Source organism: Aureobasidium melanogenum (genome assembly GCF_000721775.1).
Source record: "Aureobasidium melanogenum CBS 110374 unplaced genomic scaffold scaffold_69, whole genome shotgun sequence".
NCBI classification, from domain to species: Eukaryota; Fungi; Ascomycota; class Dothideomycetes; order Dothideales; family Saccotheciaceae; genus Aureobasidium; species Aureobasidium melanogenum.
This window is the reverse complement of record NW_024470121.1, coordinates 625-11,882: the sequence shown is the minus strand read 5'-3', so window position 1 is coordinate 11,882 and position 11,258 is coordinate 625. Positions and strand designations below refer to the sequence as shown.

The following is an 11,258-nucleotide window of genomic DNA, read 5'->3' as shown; positions in this document are numbered from 1 at the left end:
CAAGACTGCGGTGACAATGCGCGATTTCACCGCTCAATCCCAAAAGCTGCTGAAGGTTTGGGGAGTTTTCGTATAGGAGAACCAGAAAAGAGCGGTCACGAGCCAAGGCCTTGGCCAGCACTTCTTAAGGGCGTGACTCCCACCATCTAGGACGTGACAACTTTGCCTCGAGCTCGCTTGGATCTCAAGATACTGTGCAGACACGCGACGGTTTTTGACATGGTGACAGCTTGGCACGAAGAGGCATCGTTTTCCAGACCCCAGCCGTCAGGCACTATGAAGGACGAGCAGGAGAATATCAGGCTCGAGGCCCAAGCGGAAAAAGTGCAATAACATGGCAGCTCTCGCGAGAAAATGCTCTCCTGGTATACAAAGTTGGTAGGCGAATTGGTTGCGAGAGGCCACTCGGAGACGACCACAGTCAGACGCTTGGCCCTTGACCCTCCGGCGGAGGAACGGGACGTGTAACACATGAAGTACAGACAAGTCAGAAGGTCATGGCGAATTGAATTGACTCCAGGCATGAATTAGCAAGGGGCGGCAGACAGCCATGTAGGATTCAGCTGTGGTTCGGCGAGGGACTTGATGTGTGAACTTGGATGGTGGAGGTTGTGCAAGGCGGTTGCTGGGCAACGCGGCGGCAGCGTACCAAACAACAAAGACGAAGTCTGGTTGTTAAGTACAGTGGATGGACAAGTGGTTTGGGGCCGATGACTGCTACATCTCTTGTCTTGTCTTGTTGTCTAGATTGACGTCTTGAGCAGCGGAAGAGCGATAGAGAGCAGTGACAGGTATCTAGGAGCATTCCTCAGGGCATTGCAGTTGCAGAAGATTGTCGTTGCATCTCTCGGCACGCTACTCCAGACTGCCGACACTGGCGTGAACGAGGCACGCAGCACCCGAATCGTTCGTCGAGCACCGTGACATACTACAAGCAGAAGCTGCGACTCTAGTACATGCCCTCAAACACCGACAGTTGACGCTCTGGTCTGGCCATTCGCTCTTTCCTTGACAGGCTGCCGGCAGCCCTTTCCTCCGCCGACAACATGGACACTGGTCATCTGTCGCACCAAGTCACAACCATCATCGACCAACTGCATGGCTTCTTTGACGAGATTGGTCTTCCCACACATGAACGACACGAGCGAGAGTCGGAGCTGTTTGCTGCTCTGTCCGAAACACTAAACAACCAGCTCAAGCTGGTCGCAAAGTGAGCTGCCCCATCGACCATGCGCGTTCATCGTCCACACAGTGCTGACGTACGTGCGCTGCCAGAGAGAAACATGACTTGACAGATGAGGCCCGTCGCCTGATCAAGTCAATTCGCCAGATCGAGGCCGCCTTGGTCGACGACAAGTCCCACCGCGAGAGCGACTATCAGGATGAACATCTCTCCATCACCCTCCCACTGCGCGATTGCATCACGTCTCTCAAAGACAAGCACAATACCGTTTCCATGATCCACCGCGAACGCTACGATCAGATCAAAAGTTGGACTCACCAGCTTCCCTGTTAGCCTTCTGTTTGCTGACCCCGTCTGTAGAGCTTGCCGAAGCGCTCGAATCCTATGCCTCGCACCTCGAGCCCGCCTTTGTCACTGTCAAACTTCCTTACACCTCGCCCAGTTCCAAGATTTCTCCATCTTTCGATGTCTCGCCCTCGTACGTCACCTCTCTGGACAATGCCTTCACCCGCGTCTACGAAGAATACAACAAGCGTCTAGTCACAGTACAAACTCTGGCAGAGGAGATTATCATGCTCTGGGGTGAGCTCGGTACTCCTCAAGCCCAGATCGACAGCGCCATTGTTAAGCACGCTCGTAACGCTCCCGAACAACTGGGCCTACACCTTGAGGATCTGAACCGACTGAAGAGCAAGAAGGAAAAGCTGCTGGCCGAGAAACGCAATCGTGAGATCAGACTTGAAGAGCTCAAAGAGGCGGTTGAGACGTTATGGGACAAGCTGGGTGTCGAAGAGAGTGAGCGCAAACCTTTCTTGGCCAGTAACAGAGGCTGTGGTCTGCGCGCTATGAACGAGTTCGAGGATGAGCTGGCTCGTCTGAACGAGCTGAAACGCCAGAACCTACACCTGTTTGTCGAAGATGCGAGATTCAAGTTACAGGAGCTTTGGGATGGTCTTTACTTCTCCGAAGAAGAGATGCTCGAGTTTACCCCAGCCTTTTCAGGTGAGTTGGGCGGTGACTCAATATGCCCAAGCAACTAACAACCAAGCAGATGTCTACTCGGATGCGCTCCTCGAGGCTCACGAGGCCGAGATCGCTCGACTTGAAGCACTCAGAGAGCAACGTGCGCCGACCCTTGCCATGGTGGACAAGTACCGCTCGCTGGTCAAGGATCGCGATGATCTGGCCGCTTCTTCGCAGGATGCCTCTCGCTTGATGCTTCGTGGTCAAAAGGGCGAGAAGCGTGACCCTACCCGTCTCTTGCGAGAAGAGAAGATGCGCAAGCGTATCGCCAAAGAGCTGCCCAAGGTCGAGAGTGATTTACGCCAGATCCTCGAAGAGTGGGAGGAAGAGTACGGGCGTCCCTTCCTTGTCCACGGCGAACGTTACCTGGACGAGCTCGAGGCCACTTCGCAAAAGCCGGCAACCCAAGGTTCGGTGCGATCCAAGACTCCATCGATTCCTCCTCGCGCAAAGACGCCGTCGTCAATCCCGCCTTCGACTGTCCGTCCCAAGTCTGCAGCTGCTGCCGCTCCAACCACCGCCATCAAAACCCAGACATTGCGTGGTCCTCCTCGATCCAAGACTCCTACCGCCTCACGCAATCCTTTGGCCTCGTCTGTCATGGGTCCTCCCTTGTCCAATTCATCGTCTAACTCCTCGTTTGCAGCTTCGGTCGGTCCGGCTAGTCTCCGTAGTCCATCCAAGATTCCAGGCCGTCAGCCCCTGAGCAGTATGCTCCAAGCTGGCAATTCAACCGCACGTCGCCCTCCACCTGGACCTTTGGGTCATTGTAGAACAGAGTCGGACAGCAGCACTCTTCGCAGCCGTATGGCCCCACCACCGCGACCCATGCCCTTGTCACGCGATTTCTTCTCACCCCCCGAGACCCCATGTCCAGTCAATAACGCCGACATGTCCTTCGAGCGTAGCGGCAGCATTATACGTCACATGAGCCCTGAAGACCCTTACAGTGACCGCAGCTCATTGCGCTCCATTCGCACATTCCAATCTACAGCTTCTTCACGTCCGGCGTCCCAAGCCACGCAACATCATGTAGCAGCGGCACCGCGACCCTCACCACGCTTCGAATACCCTGCTGCACCGCCAGCACCAGCCATGGCCCGACAAACGTCCAACGCCTCGTCCGTTGAAACTGCCAGTTCAGCCGTGTCTGGCTCTGAGAATTGGGAGACATATACCGATGCTTCTGACGATGAGGAGCCCGATGCCCGAATGGCGTATTATGCCAAAGTCCGCACGACCAAGCGTGAATCGCCTGACGATAGTGCGTACGGAGGTACTGGCAAGGGCTTTGGCGCCAAAGTTCGAGCAATAGGTGTCTCAGACGACGGCACCGAGGCCGCCTGGTCTGATGTAGGCGAGACGTTTTGATGAATCTTCCCTTTTTACACCTTCTTCTTACGACCACCTTTCTTCTTCAATTAGCGATGTCTGGATCAATTGGTCTAGTAGACCACATCTGGACACACGATGTTTTCTTGTCTGTTTTTGTTCTTGTTCTTCTTAGAAGGCAGCGCTTGTTTTTTGATATTGCTCTTCCACGAGATTTTTTCTCTTCTTTGCTCTTCTTTACCTCTAGATGCCTCATCATTGTCTTTGTAGTACTGAGTTTTCTTCTTTACACTTTTGTCACGATAATGACGCTCGCAAAATACGGACTTTATTCGCTCACTTACTCCTGTCCATATGTGTGTTTGAGAAATGCCAGACAGTCTGGACGTATAGCAAGATAACATGAGGCTACCAGTCTCTGCACTTCTCTCTAATGCTCATGCGTGGTCTGAGAGTGAATGTGTATGCTGATAGCTCGATGTCACAAATCGTACATCAATATAGTGTCGCATGCATGGGTTGATACTTTGGCACTTCTCTTGACAATAGAAATTCTGATAGACATGTTGATTTTTCATTGAGCAAAGTTGAGAGGAGATGCTATATAGTAAGCTATACAGCTATATTTTGAGACGAATAATCGCTTGAGGCACAATGACAGCAATGCGATCCATGGTCCAACATGATTGTCGAACAAAACAAAGCTTTCGTTTTGTTGCTGGCAGTGCTATTGTTCGTGTAGCCGAAGATCTGTGATCAGAACTCGCAGCAGTTCGTGTTGACAAGAAACATCAGCTTTGGCCATTGGCTCTTGTCTAGGGCTTCGATACGTTTCGTGGTGATGGCATCTCTTCTCTTCCTCTCCTCGGCAGATGCATTCGCGTTTCCAGCTGGCAAAGGAACCTGTCTCAATAAGGAATCGGCCATGGAAGAGGTTGCCGAGAGAGTTTTATACAGCTGGGATGGGTGTACCGAGGGTTTCAAGGCTAGGCGCAGCATTGCCTGAGCGAAGCGCTTTCGGTGTTCTTCGGTCAGATCCAAGGAGTCGCGGTCAACTAACATGGAGCTTGCGGATTCGCCAACGTAATCTCCATTCTCTCTGCATATGGGATCAAGGCGCAACTTCCACTGTGCGCTCTGCGTTGGCAAGATCAGATAGCAAATCATTGCTCTTTCGGGACAGGCCTTGTTGTGAGAAAAGCGCTCAACGTTGTCCTTCAGATATGTGATGGTTGAATCATCGAGGTTCTCGTGCATGATGAAAGCTTCGAGTCCGAATTGCTTGCGCAAGATCTGGAGTTCCGGTCAGTTGCAGACTCTGCAATTCCCCAACAACGAGCATACATCATCGTTACCATTGTTAGTCATGTGCTTGCGAGTCTTTGCCTCCCATTCCATCTTGGTCTGAAAGCAGAATTCCCACATATATTCATCTGCGTACTCGTCGAGACGGTTGGCCACTTCTTCATCGAGAAGATCCTGGTAGTCTGCAGGGAAGTCCAGACCGTCTGCTGTGCTCCACTCAGGGTGTGCTTTGAGAAGATCGATTTCAGCACTTTCGATCACGTCTTCATACATGTCCAGATCTCCGCCATCCAGGTGATCACTTGGGCGGCACGATCCCTCGAAGCAACAATATGTTTTGCTCCATCCATACAGGCGGTTTTCCTCGTGTTCACGGTGCAGTTCGAGGAGCTCGTCTTCGATGAATCCGATAAGCTCTCTGGGAAGTTTTGTTATTCCAGTGTTCTCGCCTTTGCCGAATCGGTTGCACAAGCGAAGGCTGTTTATTGTTGGAAGAGCTTTGCGGAACGCGTCGAGTTTGCAGAGGAAGTCTGCAGGGTTAACAGGCATGCCCCTACAGCGGATGTCAGCGTAGCACTAGAGCAGGGCCTGATGGAAAAACAGCGTACCAGACGATGGCGGTGGTGGTGTCACCCATCGTAGGAAGCATGCGAGCAGAATCTGATGTGCTGTCTTAAAAGATGGGCTGATGATGCGCAAGTTGCGAAGAGCAAGACTGGTGCCTTGATGAGAAACGTGATAAAAGTTGATGGAAGTGAAGGTGAGAGGATGAAAGCGCTTTCTTTGTCGTGGCCAAGAGAAGAGATAGGAAGCAGTAAGGAAGCTGCGAGCAAACGCAGAAGAGCGTGGTTGCCTTGAGTTCACTTTGTCTGAATTTAGCAAGACAGACAAGCAAATGAGCTTTCGTTCCTTCTGCATACTCCATGTGAAGGCAGTTGAGACCTGCGTTGTCTTTCTTCGTCTCTATTCATCTCCACAAACACCGCCATTCTGCTTTGAATCGTTTCGCAGAGACACCTACACAACACCTTCAAGAAGCATTAAAGCATCTCAGAAGTTTGAGCGATCTCTTTGGACGCAACTCTGGTGTACACACAATCGTGCATTCTGATAGCCTACAACGAGGCTCCATGTTGTCGTGAGAGCGCGATTAGACATATACCAATGTATGCCTAGTTCATCACGACATGCCTAATTGCAGCTCTCCTTGGATGGGACCCTACCTGAAAAAGCGATGTGCATTGTGATGGTCAAGCTAGAGAAAGCACTCGCTGAAGGAGTTAAGTCCGTCAAGGAGGTGTGTTGATTGCCTAGGCGATTACCCTGCATCTACCTCTGCCTTTGCGTCTGTATGTACCTTTAGTTTCCAGCTTCCTGCTCCAATGAACCTCTAGCGACGAAGTGTTTTAGGTATTCACGAGACATGTCGGGGTCCCAGGCACGTACTGGGACCCCTACGATTATGGGGTCAGATCAACATGACTCTGGGATTTCGCAATTTGCAAAGGTTCTGTTTTGGAACGTTGTGTGACAGCGTCGAGGGTAGAGTTTTCTTCAATTCGAAACTTGGGTGGGAGGGAGATGGTCAAATTGTGTTCTCCAACGTTTCTGAATGTGCCGTCGGTATGATTGCGGCGGGTGCCTGCATGGTTTGTTGACACTTTGGCGGATGCCGTGAAACGCAGGCTAGACTCATACAATGTCAACAGACCTGTTGCTGGAACCGCTCGGGATCTGTTTGTATATTGGCATATCGTCTGTGACCACCAAGAAGGACTGTTTGTTTTCTACGTTAAAGGGAAATGTCACAGTATTTCACGTTAAGCCTAACAGAGTCGGAGAATAACTTTTCGAATAATGGTCAAAGTAGAGAGGCAAATGAGAGCGATCGGAGCGAGAGGCGCTAAAATCGGCGCAAAAGCAACCCGAGTGCCGGGTGGTTGACATGTTGACCCCTGAGGGTTTTCGTTTCCCAATAATCAAAGAGCTGTTGGTTGCTAACGCCCTGACCATCGCTTTTGGCGAGCAGTATTTATCATTGATACTCGGCGCACCTCGCAATCTTGAACCTTTGGCCTCCTCTACTATCCGTCGATACATCCGTTTCCTATACAACACTCGGCGACAGCTCGATCGCCAGGCACAGCACGCGCAAGAGGCGTCGGATTGGCTTTGTGACAACAACGTCTGCGATTTGGTTTTCGACTGTCGGTCGGACGAGTATCGTGGCTTTGACCGCAACAGGTACGTCAGTGTTGCGATAGGCAGAGTTCTTGTTCGATTCTGCATGACCGCTGCATTTCGGCAGCGAGGCAACCAATTGCAGGCACCATTGGGCACGGCAAAGCAATGCTAAGGGCACATCACGATTTGTTGGTCGGCGCGCGCAGCAAAACAAATTGCAAAAAAAAGGCTCCAGGATGGCTTCTCCGCCACGTTCCGAGGGTCCTTCTTGGCGCGCAATGAGGTCGTTCCGTCATGGCCGTTTCCCTTTAATCAGCCATGACAAGCCCCCGATTTCATCGTTTGCCCTGCCCAACCTCTCAATTGTCCGTCCTGCGTGTCGTTTTGTCGTGCCTGGCCTTGCTCGCTCGCACTTCTGCCTTTTTCTTACCGCTCATAATTCTAATCCCTAATTGTGCAGGAGCACGCTTCCTCAAGCCATGCCGATACGCACCATCAATCCCTTTGTCGCGAACTCTCCCTCACCCTCGGTCGATGTCTTGAACGAAAAGGCCTCTCTCCAGAACTCCAAGTCGCCTGCCACCAAGTCCAACAACCGCATTGCCAACTTCTTCTCCTCGCCCAAGGCCTCCTCTCTGCACCCGAACCCTCAGCAGGCCACTCGCCGCCCTCCTTCGCCTCAAGTCAACCGCGCCACTTTGTCACTGCCCACAATCAATCTCACAACCGCTACTGGCGAGAAGAGCAAGATCGAGGAGAGGCCAATGACCCTTTTCCAGCCCCCTTCACCTGAAGAGGCTCGCCGCATTGCAAGGGCACACGCCGCTTTTGGTCCCATTGGCTCCCAGGAGCACCGTTACTCGAGTCGTCACGATGGACAAGCCTTCCCCGAACCCATTGAGGACACTCCGCCCTACTACTTCCTCTTGACCACCTACATCAGCTACCTCGTTCTCATCATTTTCGGCCACGTGCGCGATTTCTTCGGCAAGCGCTTCAAGCAGGAGCAGTACAAGCACTTGTCAGCACGAGACGGATATGCACCGCTCAACAGCGATTTCGATAACTTCTACATCCGCAGACTGCAGCTGCGCATCAACGACTGCTTCAGACGCCCCATTACTGGAGTGCCCGGTAGATTCATCACTCTGCTCGACCGCAAGTCTGATGACTTCAACCTGAGTTTCAAGATGACGGGCACTACCACCGAGACCCTCAACATGAGTTCATACAACTACCTCGGTTTCGCCCAGTCTGAGGGAGAGTGCGCAGACGCTGTAGAAGTTGCTACCAGAAAGTACGGTGTCAGCTTTGCCAGTCCCAGAGGCGATGCTGGCACTTCTGAGCTTCACGTCGAGGTCGAGAACCTGGTCGCCAAGTTTGTTGGAAAGGAGTCAGCTATGATCTTCTCCATGGGTTTCGGTACCAACGCCACTACATTCCCTGCTCTTGTTGGAAAGGGTTGTCTTATCATCTCCGACGAGCTCAACCACTCCTCCATTCGCTTCGGTGCCAGACTTTCGGGCGCTGTCATCGACATGTTCAAGCACAACAACATGCACGATTTGGAGCGTGTTCTTCGCGAGAGAATTTCCCAAGGCCAGCCCCGCACTCATCGTCCCTGGAAGAAGATTCTCGTTGCTGTTGAAGGTCTCTACTCTATGGAAGGCACCATGTGCAACCTCCCTGAAATCGTCGCTCTCAAGAGAAAGTACAAATTCAACTTGTTCATCGATGAGGCTCACTCCATCGGTGCTCTTGGTGCACAAGGTAGAGGTATTTGCGACTACTTTGGTGTTGATCCTGCCGAAGTCGACATCCTCATGGGCACCTTCACAAAGTCATTTGGCGCAAACGGTGGCTACGTTTGCGGTGACAAGGCTCTCATTGACAAGCTTCGTGTGACCAACGCTGGAACTCTCTTTGGTGAGGCTCCCTCTCCTCCCGTCCTGGTTCAGATTTCGTCGGCTCTTCGTTTGATCATTGGTGAAATTGCTCCTGGACAAGGTCAAGAGCGTCTCGAGAGACTGGCTTTCAACTCAAGATACCTTCGCCTTGGACTCAAGCGCCTCGGCTTCATCATCTACGGCCACGACGATTCGCCTATCATTCCTCTGCTCCTGTACAACCCCGCCAAGATCCCCGCCTTCTCGCATGAGATGCTCAAGCGCAAGATTGCTGTCGTTGTCGTCGGATACCCTGCCACGCCACTCATCTCTTCCCGCGCCAGATTCTGTGTCTCTGCCGCTCACACCAAGGATGATTTGGACCGTCTGCTCGCAGCTTGTGACCAGACTGGCGACATCCTGCAACTCAAGTTCAGCAGCGGTATTGCTGGTGGCAGAGAACCAATTCCAGATGGCCTGATGAACGTCGAGGAAATGGAACACCGTGACGATCTCGCAAAGGGCAAGACTCCCACATATCAACCACCTCGCTGGAAGCTCGAGGACATCATTAAACGTGGTGTTCAGGACGTCAAGGCTCCTCTTTTCTAAGCATTGTACGACATCTTTCGGGTCTCTATTTTGGCTCTTTCTTTATATTTCGGGGTTCATCTGGGATCTCTATTTCTTTTGGCGTAAAAGGGTGTTTGCGGAACAGCCATGACCGACGATTTGGGACTTGAGGGGAATTCTTTGTTTTGGGTTTTTCTACCAATTCTTCCTCTTAGCAGCGCTCAAGTATTGCATCAGCGCCTTGCTTCTTCTTTTTGATTCTTTACAGGGCAATGCATGCCTCTTTCAAGCTTTTATAATCCCTAGAACCTTTTTTTGTAGTATACCAATGGCAGAGTGCCAAAATGATCCAGGCTATTAGGCCCATATCATCCGCAGCTGCTTGCTGTCAATCAAACCCTTTAAAACATCTTTTTAACCATCTTCCTCTCTTGCTTGTGTTATTTGGCTCGAGTCTATGACCATAAAAAGTAGTTGGCGCGACGCGAGACCCTCTACAGCAACTGATGTAGTCCGCTGGAGTTGTCATTGAAGCGCTATAGGAACAAAAATGTGTTACTACAAGGACGAGCTTTGAAGCCCTGGCTGTAAGCTCTGCGTGAGCAAAAATGGAGTAGCTGGGAATCGAACCCAGAACCTTCTCCAACTCAGTAATGCCCGAAGAGCAATGCTAAGAAGATGTCATACCACTAGACCACAACCCCAATTGTTGAAGCAAGTTCTGTGTCTTCACAATATAGCGTTTGTTTTTTTCTAGCATTGTTGAAGCAATCTATCGCAACTGTAGTAAGACCACGATCACCACGCAATCACAACACTTTTCCAACTCCAGACCATGCCACGAGGAGTCGAATACAGCGACGAAAAGCGCGCCGCCGCGTTAATAATGTACCTCATCTTCAAAGCCTCCCACAGCGACGTCGAAGCAAAGACCGGCGTGTCCAAAAGCGCAATACGCCAGCTCTCGTCTCGCGCACACAAAGCCGGTGTGGACAAAACGAGCATAGAAGAGTTGATTGTCTTTGCACGCACGAAACCTAGGAAGGGGAGGCCGCGGAGAGATGCTACGAAAACAGACAAGAGTGTACCGGTAGAGACGAGGCAGGAGGGACGGACGACGAAGGTGCTTGATCACGACACAGTAGCGACCAGCGCAGAATCTTGCGAGCCATCAATACGTGCGACTGCTGGGACAGGTTCGAGGATGGCTGATGGCGAGGACTTGTTTGAGATGATCAAAAGTTGGGAACAACGCAAGGCACAGGCCTTTGACGCGGCTCATGCTGTGTGAAAGAGCAAGCGTGAAGGTAACGCAGCTTCGGACGGACGTATGAACCTCGTCTAAACTCCTGCCACTCGACACTACCTGGTGGAATGTTTGTGAAGCACAAAGTGCTGGAGCTCGATATCTGGGGCAGGGTGATACCCGCAGCAAGTGCTGTAAAGGTTGGCGACGATATCACGACATGACGAACTGCAATTCGACCTCTATTATATACCTATGCAATCTATTGAATCTTGAAATATCCATTGCTAGGGCTTTTGTATCGATCATATGTCTGGACACCGGTATATTGCCCAAATATGTTTTTTCAATGATAGACTATGTGAAAGCCAGTCAAAGATACAGGCTTGTTGACGGCCATGATACGTCTAACACGTATCATCGACAGCTGCGACTATACGGAAGCGCTGAAGGTCAGTCGCCTGAGATATACGGTTGTCAATCAAGCTATCACAACTTCCTAATCGATACTGTTGAGATTTCATGA

At 51.4% G+C, this 11,258-nt stretch overlaps 4 protein-coding genes across 4 annotated transcripts; 3 read left to right on the top strand and 1 right to left on the bottom strand.

The window, feature by feature from the left end:
• Window positions 1-1,046: 1,046 nt before the first annotated feature.
• Window positions 1,047-3,577, top strand: M437DRAFT_61269 (uncharacterized protein; the record flags this gene model as incomplete). The annotated part of the gene is made up of 4 exons (XM_041023902.1): window positions 1,047-1,210; window positions 1,276-1,490; window positions 1,544-2,185; window positions 2,232-3,577. The coding sequence occupies 4 exons, from the start codon at window positions 1,047-1,049 to the stop codon at window positions 3,575-3,577; spliced, it is 2,367 nt and encodes a 788-aa protein (XP_040874575.1).
• A 717-nt stretch (window positions 3,578-4,294) lies between these two features.
• On the bottom strand, window positions 4,295-5,480 carry M437DRAFT_61276 (uncharacterized protein; the record flags this gene model as incomplete). Its single annotated transcript, XM_041023903.1, has 3 exons — window positions 4,295-4,831; window positions 4,883-5,396; window positions 5,452-5,480. 3 exons carry the CDS (start codon window positions 5,478-5,480, stop codon window positions 4,295-4,297), a joined length of 1,080 nt encoding a protein of 359 aa, XP_040874574.1.
• Window positions 5,481-7,506: 2,026 nt separating this feature from the next.
• On the top strand, window positions 7,507-9,525 carry M437DRAFT_89337 (putative serine palmitoyltransferase 2; the record flags this gene model as incomplete). Its single annotated transcript, XM_041029032.1, has 1 exon — window positions 7,507-9,525. The coding sequence occupies one exon, from the start codon at window positions 7,507-7,509 to the stop codon at window positions 9,523-9,525; it is 2,019 nt and encodes a 672-aa protein (XP_040874573.1).
• A 796-nt stretch (window positions 9,526-10,321) lies between these two features.
• M437DRAFT_79589 (uncharacterized protein) lies at window positions 10,322-10,777 on the top strand (the record flags this gene model as incomplete). The annotated part of the gene is made up of 1 exon (XM_041027210.1): window positions 10,322-10,777. One exon carries the CDS (start codon window positions 10,322-10,324, stop codon window positions 10,775-10,777), a length of 456 nt encoding a protein of 151 aa, XP_040874572.1.
• Window positions 10,778-11,258: the final 481 nt, after the last annotated feature.